Below are 18,235 nucleotides of genomic sequence, written 5' to 3' on the forward strand. Positions count from 1 at the left end.
ACACTGGAAGGTGTTAAACCAGCTCTTGGACAATATACACAACCTCTAACCAGTTGCCAACACAAACGGGCAGCTTGGATTAAGAAGGGTTATCAAACGCCATATCACAAATTGGGCTGAACCCACTGGCTTGGGCAATCATTGTACACAACCTCAGTGGACAAGGCAAACATGTTTCGACAGAGCTAGAGAAGGCAGTTTGCTGAAATGATAAAAGAACAAAGAAAAACAAAAAAGTGTATCCTTTTTATTTCAGAGCAAACGAAAACCAGCTGGGTAGTACATGCTTTACAGTGGAGTTTGAGTCCAATTACAGGGTACGATGCAATCAACCAATCTCAGTAGTACAAAAACAACAACCCTTCGTTCATTCATTATACCTTGCACAGAATCATCAACCTTCCCCAGAGGCAATTTTAAAAGTGGTTGTAAAACTCAAACACAAACGACCTGAAACCCTCAAAACTAGGATGGCGAGACAAGCCTTAGTCTAATACTGCATTAAACAGTGGCTAAAATGCGGCGCTTGGAAACATGCAATACAATCCCTGGAAACTTTGGGCAATTCTGTTCCCTCGTCCCCTTGGAGGTGCACTGCAGGCGCACCTACAATTCCAGTCGAGATCAACCCATGATGATAATGCTGAAATGTCAAAAACAAAAGTGGTCAATAAAGTTGTGCAAAACACCAGCACCGATTTGGGGGAAAGTTAGGAATGCTCAAAGCGTCGGGAATACAAACGCGCTTGCATAGTGAAAGAACGCAGCAATCTATGAGCAAGTCGAAGAGGATTTAAGACAGCGATAGCTGGTATATTCATTCATGCACAAAACGCAAAACATGAAGTCTTTCCAAGTGAACCACATTTCTTCAGTTGCACAAAAACAGTGCTAAAGCTTGGTAACTCAAATGGAATATTCATTGGTATTGAATGGGGCTGACGAGCCTGGCCTGGCCAAGGTCTGACAGCAGACCTAAAACTCAAGAACCACCTGCAGAGACCAAAAGACCGCCAAGCTGAGTTGACTTGAGGAAAGCCATCCAAGACGGATTTAGGTGGAGCCGAAAAAGTACGGAGAAGAAGCAAAAGCACATCGAATAACAATAACATCTACGGAATGCAATGAGATTTAAAAATGGTAATATCAGTGCACTGACAATGGAAATGCTCAAAGAAAGTAATGGTGAAACCAAGAAACAATGACAAATCAATTTAAAGAAAACTGGGTCGAGGATGGATAAAAGGATGACATTAATAATGGAAGGTAACTCTGGTATCAAACTAAAATTCGGCAACACTTTGTAGGTATGGAATGTCAACTGTATATAATCAAAAACGACTCGGCCGATCTCCATCAAATTTAGCACATGTGCTGGGTGTACAGGTCGTGGACACAAAAGAATCCCCCCCTCTCACCACCATCCCCCACGAGAATAGGGAGACGATTCGCACACAATGAAACCTGTCCGCCACCTCGCACTCTCCCGGAGCGAGCACGTGTTTCTCGTTGTTCAAATAGAGGGCAGTGGAGCAGAAATATGGCATATCATCATTATGGAAGCATTGATCTTGAGGTCATGAGGATGGGAAAGGGGGAGAGTGGCATCGGGAGAGAAAATTTGGAAAATAGAAGCAGGATGCAAGGAAAACGGGTTACATGACATGCTTTGCTGGAAATTTCAATCACAAGCTGAGTGGTGCTCACAGCAGGTAACCTGGGAGTCCTAAAAATGCTGGTTTAAGAGATTGAATCCAATGAACATCACACTCGGGAGCCTGAGTCAGTGGGTTTGTGCAAACGGGCAAAACTGAACAGCTGTGGTGCGAGTATGAAGCTTCACTCTTTATTTTCTTGTCTGTTCCTTCCTCTCTTCCAAGCTGCCAACGCAGTGTTGAATTAGCCCACCACATGGTTCAGTGGCACATCCTCTCCGTCATTTCCTTCTGCGAGCAGAGAGACATTGTATGCAAACAACTGACCAAATTCAGAGAGACAAATATCCAGCAACAATTCTTAGAAGGAGGCATCAACATGTTTTTAGGATAAAATAGAGACTCTATGGCAAAAAGAAAGGCAAACCTTATAATATGTAATCCAGATAAAAGGCTGATGTGGACTTTTTATTCATGGAAATTAAAAATATATAGGAATGCTGACTTTACTTCCCCGATTTCTCAAGGTATTCTACGACTACGAACATATGATTAATGGTGCTATCACAGATATAACAATACATATACAGTATATTATCCCATCACTAAGACACACACACACACACACACACACACACACACACACACACACACACACACACACACACACACACACACACACACACACACACACGATGTGGTATCATCTTTCCGCCACTTGCGTATAAATCTTCGTGACGGTTATGCAATCACTTGAAGGCACATGTTTCACATCTTGATAACTTGTAAACTTATGCCACCCAGAGTTTACTTCAGAACTTCCCAACCCATCACCGCTAGAGTATTAGCGGTTACATTTGCAGTGTTATGGTAAGTATCATCGTGTAGTAAAATCACAGCCTGAGACAGCATAGCTGGATGGGGTCTGGATATTGCTCGTCTCACTCCATTACTTGACAAGTCGATGTAGTATTGTGCATTAAGTTTCCCCAAGTTTAAGAGATTCCATGGGAGTTAAACCATAAAGGTTCTAAAACACTATTGCAATAAGTTTTCCGGCTGATGGCTGAACTTTGAATAACTTATGGTCGTGTGCTTGCTCTGACTGTGGTGTGAAATGATACACCAAGGTCTCATGACGCTTCACAGTCTTTTTCAATAAATCACCTCCTCTCCTCTGGTTGCGTTACAGGGTCTCTGTTGCAATGGCTATGTGAGATGCCTTCTGATCAAACGTGCGACCCGTTGGCACCCATCTTTCAAGGTATTTATTTAATTTTAAGTAAGCACGAATTATGTTTCCACACTTCCACCTCTCACACCCAAATCTTCTGCAATGTAATACATCGTAATATCGCGATTCTCCAAAATTATCTGTTCAACCACGTGGCATGTTTACTTAGTTGTATGTGAGAACACTCAAGTTCCTCCACCAATATGGAACTTTTAAAATGATGTGATATGCCCCAGAACGCTTTGCGTGCATGCATAGAAACCCCCTAGCAACAGCGGCCCTTGGGTATGCTAATGTATATCCTGTCTGGGAGATAAGAATTGTTACTGAAAATGGGTCATAGAGCTTCTAAAACAAGTTTAAAAATACATGGAAAAGTACCTGGGAGAAAGGGGTGTGCATCTGCACAATGAAAGAGTTGGATAACTTTCTCAGCTCACCGACAGGGCTGATGTCCTACTGACGTGGATCAGTACAAGACCTGTGAACGGTACTACCCAAACCCTCGACCATCGCTGCCAGTGAGTGGACTTTGAACCTTATGGACATGTCGCCTGTGATCATGGCGGAGTTGGTAATTTATTTAATTGACGTCTACAATTGGAAAGAGGACGGTGTGCGCCGTTAACATCAAAATAATGGCTACCAACTCTTCGACAAAGGACATCTTTACGACGTGAAAATACACAGCCAGCTATATTTACACGAGATCTAGATGTACCAGGGAGACACTATCTGATTTGGGTGCTTCTTAACAGTGATGGGAAGATCATATATCGGGCTTGTGAATGCACAGGGTGCATGTGTGTGTGTGTGCGTGTGTGTGTGTGTGTGTGTTCCAATGATGAGAACTGAACTCGACACCTTGCATATTTCTCGTAGTTCCTATATTTTCGTGTGTGACTTGCATTCCAGGAACACAACAAAAATCCCACACACCATTTTGAAATTGCCACTCTTTCGTCTAAATCCTGAAAATGATGTTTGAAAGACTATTTCACTTACATATTTTGGCCCTAGCAAAGGCAAGTTAAAAGCAATCGTCCAGTGGAAGTGATTAACTGAAAAAAACACACACAGCCCCTGTGCAAATGGCCATGTTTGCGATCATACGTCATTTTAAAAGTCCCATATTTACAGCCATTTTAAAAAAACTCTCTGCACCATTTAAGCACAACAACGTGAAAGAGGTGCAATACAAATTGTGCAGATAGTCTCCTGGGACATTCAGCTAGGTTTGATGTGCTCATTCAAAAGGGACTTAATGATACTCCTCCGTTCCACAGCACATGTGATGTTGGCTGCCATCTTTGTTTTGCCCAGTTTGCTCAAGGTACACTATTGTTGCACAAAATTTCAACATGGAATTATGTATTGTTTTCACATGCTCCACAATGAAAGGCCCATATGCCCATATGTTGAATTACATTTCAACCTTCAACTACCTTGAGATTTGAGCCAAAGCTGCATATGTTATATGCATAGACTTGTAATCACACCAACAATATATGAATGAAGAGATAGCTCATCACCAGCTTGGATATCTCATCCCACTCCACTCCACTCCACTCCCAACTTTTAAATGTTTTTTGTTTTCAACTCCCCAAAATGTTGGCAGTACTTCAAAGCTTTCTCTTTCTTTCAACAACGCAACAGCATGATGTCAAAATGTAATGCAGCAACACAAAGTCATCAGACTGCGCATACTTGAGGAGCACATTTAAAATTAAACAGAGAATGAACAAATATTTTCTGATGGAAAATAAAAGTGGGTGAAAGATTGATTCACCATCTCTTTCTCCCCCTCTGCCCCCACCCCCTCCCCTCTCGACGAAAAAAACCCCCCAACACAAAACATGATCAATGCAATGCAACCAATCTGGCCTATATAATCACTACAGCAAAGTTCCCCTTCCCCTGGAAATGGAGCTGAAAAGGAACACGTGGTCAAAACCGTGCTTTCCTTTAACGTTCTTCTCTGGTGGTAAATCTCAATTACACAGGTGCGTACAAGCTAAATTAATCACAAGCATATCCATATCGGATGATCATTTCGATTTGATTCCATTCACGAGCCAAGTGTGTATATTACATACTTTTTCCATCATCAATCAAGTACACTGCACCTTTAAAGTTATACAACTGATAAGGTTCTTGAAGTGGTTAACTAAGAAATACACGACATGGTGGGAGATAACGAAGGTACACCTTGTTCATGGGTTGGTAACCTTGTCTGTGACAGAGGCTCTCACTGTTTCCATGCTATTCCCAATCAGATTAAGCTTTGGAACATGCACTCATTCTGCATTTTTGCGGCTATTGTTGCAGCAAATGAAATCATTTTCAGCAGCAGGCGACCACAAGACCTTGGCGGTCACTCATGCCTGTTCCACCATCCTGTATAACTTTGCAACACCTGTTCTCTTTGTTATATCTGCTGTCTCCAGCTCCACCACCCCAAAGTCTTAAAATAATATATATTGTTGTAGTTTTGGGAATAAAGGTAACCCCCCCCCTCTTAATTAGTTGCACTACAACATGTAGCCTCGCTTAGTTTAGTTATTTCCTATTAAATGTAAGCATAGTCCTTTCCTGTGCTAGTATGCGTTGAGCAGGCCAGTAAGTTTAGGTGTTCTTTGAGCTGGAATACCATGTGCTCGGGCCTGGAACAAGTCTAGAAGGCCCAAGGGAGGAGCTGCAGGGGAGTGGCCAGTAAGCGGCAGGCAGCCAATGAACGATCAAGGGGAGTGGCTAACAACGGCAGCGAGGGGAGGAGCTTGGAACATTCGAGTAAGACTCTGGTGGGAGAGGAGGGAGACAAGTCCAGAGAGCGCGTTGTGAGAGAGTGGTTCGTTAAGAGAGAGAGAGAGTCGCTGCGAGGAGATCAAGGCTGTGTGTGCACGAACCTTCCCTGCCCTGCGCCCTGCTGCCTGTGAATAATGCTGTGCGAGGACGATCCCTCCCGGTGCCGCCTATGCCAACGACCTTCCTGCCCGGGCTCCCTGCACATGCCGCGGACCTCTCAAGGGGACACGCCCGGTGAGCTGACCGGAGCGAACGGCGCCAGGGACGCGTTTGGAGCGCGTCCTTTTCCTTCCTTCTTTTCCCCGTGTGAGTGAGTGGGCCCTTGTCTGGGAAGTTAAGTTACGACTGATTAAGTATCTGCTCTGTGTCTCTTTTCTTTGGCCATTGTAAATTGTATAATAAACCTGTGTTCTTCCTTCCATTTGGTCGTTCACGTCATTTCCATCCATTGGCTTCGCACTGTATGAATAAGACCGCTCAATCGGGTTCAATAAGAATTAAGGGCACGAGTCACGTGACACGCAAACCGCTCGGCGTATCCGACTAGTGTGGCTTGTGCGAGGTCCAGCACCTGTCTTCGTGGCAGCGTGTGTACCGAAGGTACGTGGGGATTCGACCCAATACCCTTCCGCACGCTCGCGACGGGGGTGGCGGCTGGAATTGCTCTGCAATCCGCCCGAGTATCAAGTGGGTCGCGGCCTCGTGGACTCGACGGCCCGAGGGGGAAAAGGGTTTAACCCCCCTCTGTACGTCGAAGGGCTCGAGATCCGCAACAATATATATATATATATATATATATATATATATATATATATATATATATATATATATATATATATATATATATATACATAATACATATACATATATATATATATATATATATATATTAATTTCTTGCATTCAAATCTTTCGTATAAAATACCGATAAAGAAAATTACAGTTTATAGTTGCACTAACAGTGACAGCTAAAACCGCACGCTGGCAGTTTGATATCTTATTCAACACAGTCATACCTTAAACTTAGCATTCTATAAAAACAAGCATATAATAATAACAAGTCAGGAGACGACGATGGTTCACGAGCGAGCGGTATTCAATGACAAAGGACGGACTATAACCGAAACAGGCCCGGACAGGCCAGGCCCGGAAATGTCAAAACGAAGGTTACTGGCCTTGAAATGAGATAGAAAATAATGTATAATCAGTCATGAGGTTAGTTAGCTACACAATACCGAAAATTCAGTGAAAAATGAAATGGGGGGAAAAAAAAAAAAAAAAAAAAAAAAAAAAATCGAGCTCCGTGGGGCTAGACACATGACATTGGCCTAACCAAATACCAAAACCCCTGTCAGATTCCACCAAACCCCTCGGAGAAGATGTAGCTTGAAATCGATTACCCCCTAAAAAGACATCTTTTTCGGGTGTGGCTCCTCCCACAATGGGCGCAATACGCCCACAATAGGCAGGAAATAACTAGATCATGATATCAACCTCCCACCCAAGTTTCATGAAGATCGGATGATATCATCGGGTAGTTATGCTGCGGACAGACAGACACACACACAGGACGAATATAGTGGTCACTTGATAACTCGTGAACCAATATTGTTTAAAATGCATATTTCTTTAGCGCGTGGTTTGTTCCTATTGAATGCGCAGAAACCTTCAATGGAAGTTATAAAATGGGGAAAAATAAAACAAAACACCGAAACACAACTTCAACACTTGATGTCACTTCTGGAATTAGAACGACACTCGGTAGCGAGCTTACCTCCGCCAATCTGAACAGTTTACGTTTTCTATTCACCGATAGGCCAGATCTGGATCCGGACCTGGACCGAAATCGGATTGGCTTGTTATTGTCACCTATCTTTGTCATAACTCGTCCACAACGTTTTGAAATATCATGTTATTGATCGTTTTGGTCCCATCAGCCAATGGTGAAGAATCACTTAAAAAGTTAAAAACTCTCGCATCCGGATCCGGATATTCACCAAAATCGAAATGATTTGTCCTTTTCGCACACCCAACCTGTCCACCAAGTTTCGTCCGAATCCGTCCAAAACTTTTTGAGATATCGTGCTATATATCGGTTTTTCCTCCATCACTCTATGGTGAAGAATCACTAAAAAAAATTCTCTGATCTACATCTGGATCTGGATCTTCACCAAAATCTACTCATTTCGTTCTTGTCACATACCCAATCTCTCCACCATAATTTTGTCTGAATCCATACACAACTTTTTTAGATATCCTGTTCACAAACAGACAGACAGGAGTGAAAACATAACTTCCATCCACTTTCAGTGGTGGAGGTAATAAAAAGGCTAAACCAAAATAAACTCGAAATCATGATCTCAAACTGCAAAGCCCATCCGCATAATCTTTGTACTCAAAACGGAACTTGACGAAAGCAACAGCTTAAAAAAAGTTGTTTATTAATTTAGTGCTCTCCATATTCTCAAAATAGAGGTTTGTTGAAAATTTGATGACAAAAGCTCAAATGGTAAAAAGGTTATGGCCTGGACAGACACACTAAAGCTCAAATGGTAAATAAATAAAGAAACACAGAAGTGATTTTAAAAAACCCAGTCGTCATGTGCTGCACGCATGGTAGACGGGCCAACAAAGCTTGTGCAAGATGCTTGATCGCAAAAAAAAAAAAAAAGACGATAAAAAAACGTCTTCTACTTCATAAGCAAAGCAACAAGAGAGAGACAAAATAGGTTAGCAAAAGAAAAGCTTTTCAGAATGAATTTTGCTGTCATGCCGCAGCTTTCAAAGGGCGAGCCACTTCATGCCACAACATGCTTGTGCAAACACGGTTCAACGGGGCTTTGGCCGTGCTCATGTCAAGCATGTGCTGGAATCTTTCCACGATAGCAAGTTGTGGCAAACAACATTACGCTGGTTAACAAAACAGACTTGCCACAGTAACAGGAGTACCTTATACTGAGCAATATACACAAAACAAGAAAGAAAATGAAGAAAACGACGTAAAAAAAAACCACAACACCTCATCAGATAGAGTTCAATGTATTTCTAAAGCTCTAACTTTCTAAAGTATTTCGAAAGCATTTCTAATTTCTAAAGCAATGTATTTCTAAAGCTTTTCTAAAGTTATCGTGCATACCGGTGTATAATCGTCTGTTGGTTCCTGCCGCGTTTTTCAGGCCTCGAGGCTTTGTTGTCTCCTCTCGGCGGTCGTTTGTGGTCCATTTACTTTCTTTGTCTCACTGTTTTTTTTCAGTCTTTCTTTCACCCCATACTTCCCCAGACATCTTACCCTTTGTTTCGTCTTAATACACACACACAAAAAAAATAAAAAAAATAAAAAAATAAAATAAAATAAACTCATTCCCATCTCTTTCCCATGTTCGTTTGTTCTTCAACCACGTGCTTCGCCCCACCCGTTTTTTTTCTCCCCTTACTTCATAACCCAATCCTCTCCAGCCAACACCTTTCCAATTCAAATTCTCACCATACTTCTTCAATTTTATCCTTCTTCCTCTGATCCACTTTCACCTAACCTTCAAAAAAAACATTAACGAATAATTTAAAAAGTAGGCCTCTCATTAGGTAGGCCTCATGTACCAACACATTTGCTTATACACCTCCCTGCTCCTTCGCTCTCTGCTTTCCTGGTTGTCAATCTCCTATCCTTCTGTTCCTGCTTCTGAACCTGTGCTGGAATCCTTAACCCCCCTTAAGAATCCTTTATGTCCTCATTTAGGGAATTTCCCCATATAGTTTTCACAGCTTAGTTTTAAAATGTTTAAACTTTCCCCTGAAGTGTTGTATTCTGTTGTATGTTATAAGGTTATAATTTATAACACATTTTTCTTCTTCTTCTTTAAAAGGTTGTTTTCGAGTTGCTCACCAAATCTCTTCATTTCAAATAAAAATTCAATCTATTATAGTTCTTCCTTCCTACATTCCCTAAACTCACCTGCATTCCACCCCTCCTCCAACATTTTCAAAAGGATCTCTGACTTGAAAATCACAAGAAACTCATTTTGCAATAAATGTTCGTTTTCCATTATTTTCCATTTTCAGTTTTCCATTTTCTCACCCATCCCCTCCTAAATTCCCTCCCCACCCCTCCATTTCAAAACTCCCCCCTCCCGCCTACCCTTCAAATCTCCCCACCCTCCTTTTTTCTCCAATTCTCCCCTCTCACCCCTCCTCCTCCCCGCTGCCTCTCCCTTTCAACTCTGACCTCCATCTCCTGCAACCTACTTCCTCGCTCTGCCCACCCCCCATAAAAAACACCTTAATATGCCTCATCCAATCACCATCAAATATTTTGTCCTCCTCATCCTTCCCTTTCTCCTAGCTCTTCTGAAATCTGACACACTATCAACAGCTCTCCCTACCACCTCCTCCTCCTCTTCCTCATCTTACCCTACCCCTCCCCTCCCCTGTCCTGTATCTGATGCTCCCCTTCCTCTTCCTTAACGGTATGGACCTCAAACCTGATTGATCTCTCCATTCAGGTTGCTTCTGACAAACCAGACTTGATGTGCTTAACAGAAACTTTCCTCCTTCAAGATGTCTCCGATTCCTTAATATATCTCCCTGGTTACTCCCTCCTCCGGTATGACAGACCTGAGCCTCTTCCCGGAGGTGGGGTTGCTATCATTAAAAAAAACTCTCTTCCTCACTCTCCCTGCACCGCCCTCTCTCCACCTCACCCCCAGGAGTACCTCGGGCTACGGCTTCCCCTTCGCTCCAACCTTTTGATCATATGTGTTCTGTACCATCCACCAAACAGTGATGACTCCATCTACATCTCTCGCTGGCTGATAATATGGACCAACTTCTATCTACTCATCCCAACTCTCTCTTCCTCATATGTGGTGATTTCAACTGTCATCATGTCAGCTGGCTGAGTGTGGGTACCTCTCTCACCAGCAATGGCACCTCAGCAAAGGACTTCTGTGACTCACTGGGACTGACACAATCTGTCAATTTCCCGACCCGGAAATCAGTCAACAGAGCATCTTCTCTTCTAGACTTGGTTATGACAAACTTCCCTACAAATGTCTGCTGCTCTTCTTCTGCTCCAATCGATTCATCTGACCATATGCTTGTTAAAGTAGACATCTCTCTGGCTATTCTCAGAGAGCCTCCTCAATGTCGATGAGTCTGGCATTTCACTCAGGCCAACTGGCTTCAAGCAGCCATAAATCATCTGGACTGGTTTCCCATCTCTACTGCCTCTGACACCAACTCATCCTGGGAATTCTTCCAAAGTAAACTGCTCTCCCTCATGCACAGATTTATCCCATTCCGTCTTCAGTTGTCATACCCTTTGTCCCGTCAATGGTACACGGAATCTTGTGGTGAGGCAGTTGCCCTGAAATGACTTGCCTTCGCCTCCTGGAAGGCAAATCCAACGGAAGACAATCTCATTTCCTTTCACAAAGCCCGGAACAAGTGCGTCTACCCTCAGCAGAGCCAGGAAACAATATCTCTCTACTCTCAAGAGTGAACTCTCAAACCTGTCTCCCTCTTCCAAATCCTGGTGGCGTCTTGTCAAATCTGTTTCTGGTGTTTGTTCCCCCCCCTCCATCCCATCCCTTACCTCAAACGGCTACACAGCTGACTCCGCATGTGAAAAAGCTGATTGCCTCAACTATGTGTTTGCCTCAAAATCTTGTGTACCAAACCAGTCTCTCTCTGTACCCACCAATAGCCAGTCGTACACAGCTGCTCCTGGACTCTGTGTCCTTCTCTCCTGACAAGGTGGAGAAGTTTCTGTCAATCCTCGACTCTGATTCTGCAACTGGACCAGACGGCATCAACCCACGGGTCCTAAAATCCTGCTTTGCCACTCTTTCACACCCTCTCTCTGTTCTCTTCACCCTCTCTTTTGCTCAAGATCATCTGCCTTCAGCTTGGAAATCAGCCAACGTTACCGCTGTACACAAAAAAGGTGCAAAAACAGATCCTTGCAACTACAGACCAATCAGCCTGCTCCCAATCATCAGCAAAGTCATGGAATCCATCATTGCTTCAGATATCAAATCCTTCCTCTTCTCCAATAGCTTGATCTCTGAACATCAATTTGGATTCAGACCAGGTCACTCTACTCTGGACATGCTGCTTCTGCTGTCTCAGCAATGGATGGAGGTCCTCAATCCCAAACAGGAAATTCAAGCTGTCTCCCTTGACATATCACGTGCCTTCGATACGGTCTGGCACCCCGCTCTGCTCACCACTCTCTCCTCCTATGGTATCCATGTAAAACTCTACGCATGGCTTGCAGACTTCCTCTCTGGTCGTAGTCACCGTGTGGCCCTGAATGGATTTCTCTCATCTCCCCTTCCTGTTCAGGCAGTGTTCCCCAAGGCAGTGTTCTGGGCCCTGTGCTTTTTTTGATCTTCATCAATGATCTTTCCGACTCTCTGGAAAATCGTCTCTATCTCTTTGCTGATGACTCCACTCTCTGCCGCTCCATACCTCATCCCTCAGATCGGCAGTCTGTAGCCTCCTCACTCTCTGCAGACCTGAACAAAATCACAGACTGGTCAAACAAGTGGAACATGTTTTTCAATCCTGACAAATCTCACACTCTCACTGTATCTCTTCGAAAAGACTGTCTGGACAACCCTCCCATCTATTTTCTCACCAATCCTCTACAAGAAGTTCAGTCACTCGATATCTTGGGTCTCACAATCTGCCATGATCTTTCCTGGGAAAAAACACATTTCCAAGATGGCCTCCAAAGCCAGTCGCCGACTGGGCATTCTCCGTCGTGCAAAGTCCTTCCTTGGCACAACTGAGCTCCTCATCACATACAAGGCTTTCATCTGCAGCTCAATGGCATACTGCTCACCCCTCTGGGCTGGTGCTCCTGCCTCACATCTAGCTCGGCTTCACGTTGTTGAAACCAAAGCTTTCAGAATCATTGGAATCTCCTGCGATGAAGCTATCTCCGAGGGCCTTTCACTCACTCATCACAGGCAGGTTGGTCGTTTTTCTGTCTTCTACAGACTCCTCTCTGGCTTAGCCCCCCCAGCCCTGTCTGTGCTCTGTCCCCCAAATACTCCTACAGATCGCACAAGATCTGCCAGCAACCTTCTTCTGGTAAAACTGCCAAAATCAAGACTCTCTGTTCACCTTCACCCTTTCATTCCTCTTTTCTCCCAGTCACCTCTGGAACAAACTCCCTTACTCTCTCTCTTCAATCCCACTCATCCATCCAGGTCTTTAAAACAGCTATTCACCACCATCTCTTATCTTCCCCCATCCAAAACCTTGATCTTTTCTACCCATGTTAATTCACCCCAGAGCCACTTTTCTGAAATACTGACTTCTTTCCTGGAAGTCCTAGCTGTATCCATGTGTTTTTTTACCTCTCCCACCCTCCACCCCCCTTCCCAAGCCCCCACCCTTCTCACCCCCCTTCCCAAGCCCCCACCCCCTTCCCAAGCCCCCACCCTTCTCACCCCCCTTCCCAAGCCCCCACCCCCCTTCCCAAGCCCCCACCCTTCCCACCCCCCTTCCCAAGCCCCCACCCCCCTTCCCAAGCCCCCACCCTTCCCACCCCCCTTCCCAAGCCCCCACCCTTCCAACCCCCCACCCTTCCAACCCCCCACGCCCCCGCCCCCATTCCCACGCCCCCCCACCCCTCCTCCCCCCAAGCCCTCTCCCTCCCACAGATTTCACGATGTCCCTGCTCTCAAATGTTGTACTTGTGTGCTTCCCCCTCTCTCCCCATCTTGTTTCCTGCTCGCTTTACTTCGTCTTATGTGTGTGTTTTTTTTTTTGTCATTAATGTTAGCTCTTACACGACCCTCGATGTTGTATACAAAAAAAAGAAAAAAAGAAAAAAAAAAGCTGTATCTAGATATTTACTTTAAAAGCACAAGATGGTTCATTATTAAATCAACAGAAGAGAAGCTTTGCCAAGACGAGGTAAAATGCTTTACAAAAGGCTGGTTAACCTTAAGTAGAGGGATTAACACAGCACTGTGTAGCGAAAGTGACATCAGGCACCCAATTCGAAAATAGTGTCCAAAAAAAAAAAGAAAAAAAGTCATGAACACATCTCGTGCATTCATAAAATTAAACATCTTTGTAAAACACATTTTAACATTTACACAAGTAAGCTAACTTTATTCTAATGCCAACAGGTCTACAAAGAGCTGCACACAGCCAGAACAACCTCAAGATGGTGGGGGTCAAATCTCCACAGTACACAAAATTATACGTGACGAAATAAGCACGTCAGACTCCACCCCAAAGCTCATACTAGCAAGTTTGAAAACTTGTTTTGGATTAAACCAAGCAGGTTGATTCATTGTCAACATAGCAAAGATTCAAAGCTTTAAGTTAAAAGGGACAGCACTTGGAAGTCATTCGGGATATTGGTTATTGTAGATTATGTGAGCAACCAGCCATACCCGACAATACACAATATCCAGACAAGCCAACACACGTTTAAGTATTTGTGGACAATTCCTTTTAATTTTGTGCAATATCTAATATTTTTGTGCAAGATCTCTTTCCAAAGTATGCACACATCATCAGCAACACCATACTCTTTACCGAGTGTCTGTGTGCTGCTTAAAGTCTTGATGTAACGATTACATTGGATGGTTGGCCATTGCCTTCCGAACGATCGAGCAGGGCAGGAATTTGTAATTTGTTCAGGGGGCCGGTGATAACTCGCTGACTCTTTGCGAAAGACACCGTGGGACGTCTACTGTCCACAAACGACAAGTGCGGGCCGACAGGTCCTCCCCAATTCCCCCCACCCCAGCTTAACGTCCGACGGACGGCGCACCACGTCGATGCCTCGCCCGGTCTGTGAAACACCAGGATGGCAGTTTAGAGCTGGGTCGAGATTTGAACCTCTATAAGCTATCCCACTAGCTGACACACATGCATACATGGTCAGAAAATATATTACAACAAAATTTAATACAGTACCAAGTCACGACAGCAAACTTAATTTTAGATGGAAAGTCCAACTCAAATTTTTGTACCCTTTGCAGTCTCATTGAAATGATCGATTATATATTATAAAACATATTTACAATGTTTCGCAAATTTTACAACATTTTTAGCTTGAAATTTTTTTTTGCTGAAAAATTTCTGCATGCAATGGGCATGGACCGACATGTCATTGTATATTAACCTGGTTTTGTGTAAAAAACCTGGTTTGTGTATAACCTGGTTTGTGTATTAACCTGGTTTATGTATATACTAGAGCGTGCCCGTACGTGGGTGCAAAAAAACATGCGTGCAAACAACAACAACAAAAAAAAACTTTGAAACCACGTGGCAGTAACGACCACAGAACCCCCACCCCCTCTATTTACATGAAATGGTTTGGTCCATTCGCAAAGCCAAAGCGAACGGCTTGCGAGTACGGTAGAACCCCCCCCCTCTATTTACATGAAATGGTTTGGTCCATTCGCAAAGCCAAAGCGAACGGCTTGCGAGTACGGTGACCATACCTTGGGAACCACTTGTCCGATTAATTTCAAACCTTGAAAAGGCACATCCTCGGGTCCCCAGCAATATACCTGGCAAGTTTCAAGTATATCGGACCCGTGGTTGTCGAGAAACAGCGGTCACAGACAAACACACACACAGAGATTACTGGAATTATAGATAGATTGTTGTGGATATGAGAATGTTTTTTTATTTTATTGTTGTGGTAAAATGTTGTTGTAAAAGGTTGTTGTAAAATATCACCCCTCCTCCCTCCGTTTGTGGTTGTATAAAGGTCAAAGGGCGTTCCCGTAGTTAGTCCATAAAACATACATGCAGGACACGATATATCTTTTTTGACAGTTATATCCTTATTATGTGTATTAGTGTAAGGCTGTGTCTTCCATTAATTGAAATACTCCATTGCACCAGTGAAAGAATAGATCCCCTTTCCTTCCCATCCCCAAAATCTCCCTTTCCTTCCCATCCCCAAAACCTCCATTTCCATATTACATCCCCTCTCGTCATTGCTGAGCCCTCGATTCCCAATCACCTCCCCTCCAATAACCGCCATTGACCATGTGCTTGAGTCGGAGAAGAAAGGCGGGTCCCCACCTCGTCAGAGAGGGGAGGAGTGATCCAGCCCCACTCGACCAACCATGAACAAGGGGTTTGGCTTGAGAGGGCGGGGAGAGAACGTTTGGGGGAGGTTCGAAAAGGTTGAGGGGCGGGGCCTATATAACCCACGGCGGGGGCGTTCCCAGGAGAGATGCACTTTGAGTTGGTCTGAGTTGGTTGGGAGTCGGTCGTCAAGTGCAGAGTGGTGAAGAGTCAGTCAGTAGAGGTGGTGGTCAAGTGGTTGCGTTGGTTGCGGTGAGGAGTCGGTGGTAAAGAGTGAGGGACCAAGAAAGAGAGAGAAAGAGTCCTGAAGCAAGAGAGGAAGTTGTTGAACTGGGTGGGACTAAGCAAGAGAGGAAGTTGTTGGACTGGGTGGGACTAAGGAAGGAGAGAGAACCCGTCACACCAGAGCTCCACCAAGCGTTCACCTCCACCAAGCTCCGCGTTGGCTCCACCAAGCGTTCACCTCCACCAAAGCTCCACCAAGCTCCGCGTTGGCTCCACCAAGCGTTCACCCCCACCAAAGCTCCGCCAAGCTCCGCGTTGGCTCCACCAAGCGTTCACCTCCAGCCATCCACCTCCTGCCATTCCTGCAATTCCCCGCGTGAGTCAGTGTCTTTTGTTTGTTCTGTCCTGGGTTAATTAAGACTGTAGGTAAGCTAGTATTTTCCCTGTGTCACCTGCGTCTTATGTGCTTGTAAATAAACGTGACTGCTTTCTTTTTGCTTGTGTGTAAATAGTCAATAAATTCAGTAGTATTTCCAAACCTTTCTTTGCCTTCGTTTTCCTCTTTGCATTCGTCGCCTTTGTCTTTTCCCTATTGACTAGCTGTGGTGCGACCCGGCCAACGTTTGGGTGGAATCGGGTGAGTCGGGGATCCTGTAACGGTCGCGGCAATACCACCGCTCGGTAAATAACATCTTAATCCGCGATCAGTAACAATTGGTGTCTGGGAGTGGAATTCGGGGCCCGAACCAAATTTTTAAAACATCTAGAAAAAATTTGGTCAAAATTTGGAGCGGCCGAAATTTGTTTTGTTTTATAAAACCCGAATTTTGAAATCGCGCCATGGCTGGTCAAGGCGATCGAATGCCGGTGGGTGAGCTAGAGGAGGGGTTAGGAGTAACCCAGGATCAAATGGAGGGGAGCAATGAGGAGGCGGTTGAGGGAGTATCAGACGCACAAGATGGCGTCCTCGCGCATGTGGGTGTAGCGGCACCAAATTTTGCCGCGCCCGCGACAGTAGCAGCGCCGCCGTTGGATTCGGACCTTTTGTTGCTACAAATCGGGGCCCTTATGGACAAAATGAGGGACGAAGCAAGGGCTGATAGAGAGAAAATGGAAAGCAGAATGTTGGGGGTAATGAGGGACGAAGTAAGGGGTACTGGTGAGGGGTTAGACAACGGGATAAAAGAGGTGAGACATGGGTTAACGGGGGTGGAAAATAGAATGGCTGCCCAGGAGAATCAGATAGAGGGGATGAAAAATGGGTTAATGGGGCTAGAAAATAGGATGGAGGACAAATTGCGGGAAATAGGGGAACAATCTGCCAGGGAAATCAAACGAATGGGAAACCAGATAGAGGAGGTGCAAATCGGGTTGGAAAGTAAACTGGATGCTCAGAGGGATGAATTGGGACAGATGAGGGTGGCATCTACAAAAGAGATGGGGGAGATGAAAGAGGAGATACGACGAGGTGTGAGTGAGGAGGTCTCGGGGCTATGCGAGGAGGTAAAGCGAGGTGAGAAGCGTATGGAGAAAGAAGTGAGGAATAATACGGCTAAGTTACAAGGGGGAATAGAGGGTCTGACGGAGGAGGTGGAACAGCTGACGGAGGGACAAAAAGAACTAGTGGAGCAGGTTCAAAAGAACACTGCGGTACTAGGAGGGTTAAAGGCGACACAAAAAGAAATTAAAAACGAATTAATAGCGACGCAGAGGCAATGTCAGATGGTACGGGAGGAACTGACAATGAGGGTGGACGAGGTGACAGAGATAATGGAGACAAAGGACCGCCAGGTGAGGAAGCACATAGAGACGGTCACGGTAGCCTTAGAGGACGAACTTGAGGAGACGCACCGAGAAATAAAAGAGGTTAAACAAAAATTAGAGGAAGTGGAAGAAGAGGTGAGTGAAATTAAGAAGGGACGAACAGAAACTAAAAGAGAAATCCAGGAGGAGGTGATGGAATATGTACAAGGTCGGTGCTCAACTCATAATGTGCTGCTCACTAACCAAATAAAGAGGTTGCAGGTGGCAAAGGAGGTGCAGAGACGAGGTACGGAGGTGAGTGGCAATGTATATGATGTGTGGAAAGCTTCAGTCGGCTTGGGGATTGGTTTGGATCCGGGTGTTCGTGAGAGGCCGTTGGTGAAGTGTGCGACAGGTCAGGTGTGCGAAAAAAGAGGTGTGCGAGAATGTCCGACCATGGGGTGTGTGAGGAAAAAGTGCGTGCCAAGGAGTGAAGGTGCTG

The 18,235-nt window shown here is 44.7% G+C and overlaps 2 protein-coding genes across 6 annotated transcripts in view; one reads left to right on the forward strand and one right to left on the reverse strand.

Moving 5' to 3' along the window:
* Positions 1–233: 233 nt before the first annotated feature.
* LOC137430622 (MOB kinase activator 3B) overlaps positions 234–18,235 on the reverse strand; it is a 54,889-nt gene continuing 36,887 nt past the window's right edge. For all 3 annotated transcript variants that reach the window (XM_068121427.2, XM_068121429.2, XM_068121433.2), the window contains one exon: positions 234–1,946. In XM_068121427.2, the coding sequence (XP_067977528.1) occupies positions 1,917–1,946 (30 nt within the window). In that variant the 3' untranslated portion in view covers positions 234–1,916. The remainder of the gene's footprint in view (positions 1,947–18,235) is intronic.
* GCDH (glutaryl-CoA dehydrogenase) overlaps positions 2,852–18,235 on the forward strand; it is a 110,364-nt gene continuing 94,980 nt past the window's right edge. The window contains exon 1 of one of the 3 annotated variants that reach the window (XM_068121421.2): positions 2,852–2,919. The gene's annotated coding sequence lies outside the window, so the exon portion shown is untranslated. Of the gene's footprint in view, positions 2,920–5,832; positions 6,001–18,235 lie in introns of those variants that run through there. The other 2 variants (XM_078779263.1, XM_078779258.1) reach the window with 2 other exon arrangements.

Source organism: Myxine glutinosa, chromosome 1, assembly GCF_964187855.1.
Source record: "Myxine glutinosa chromosome 1, kmMyxGlut1.1, whole genome shotgun sequence".
Taxonomy (NCBI): Eukaryota; Metazoa; Chordata; class Myxini; order Myxiniformes; family Myxinidae; genus Myxine; species Myxine glutinosa.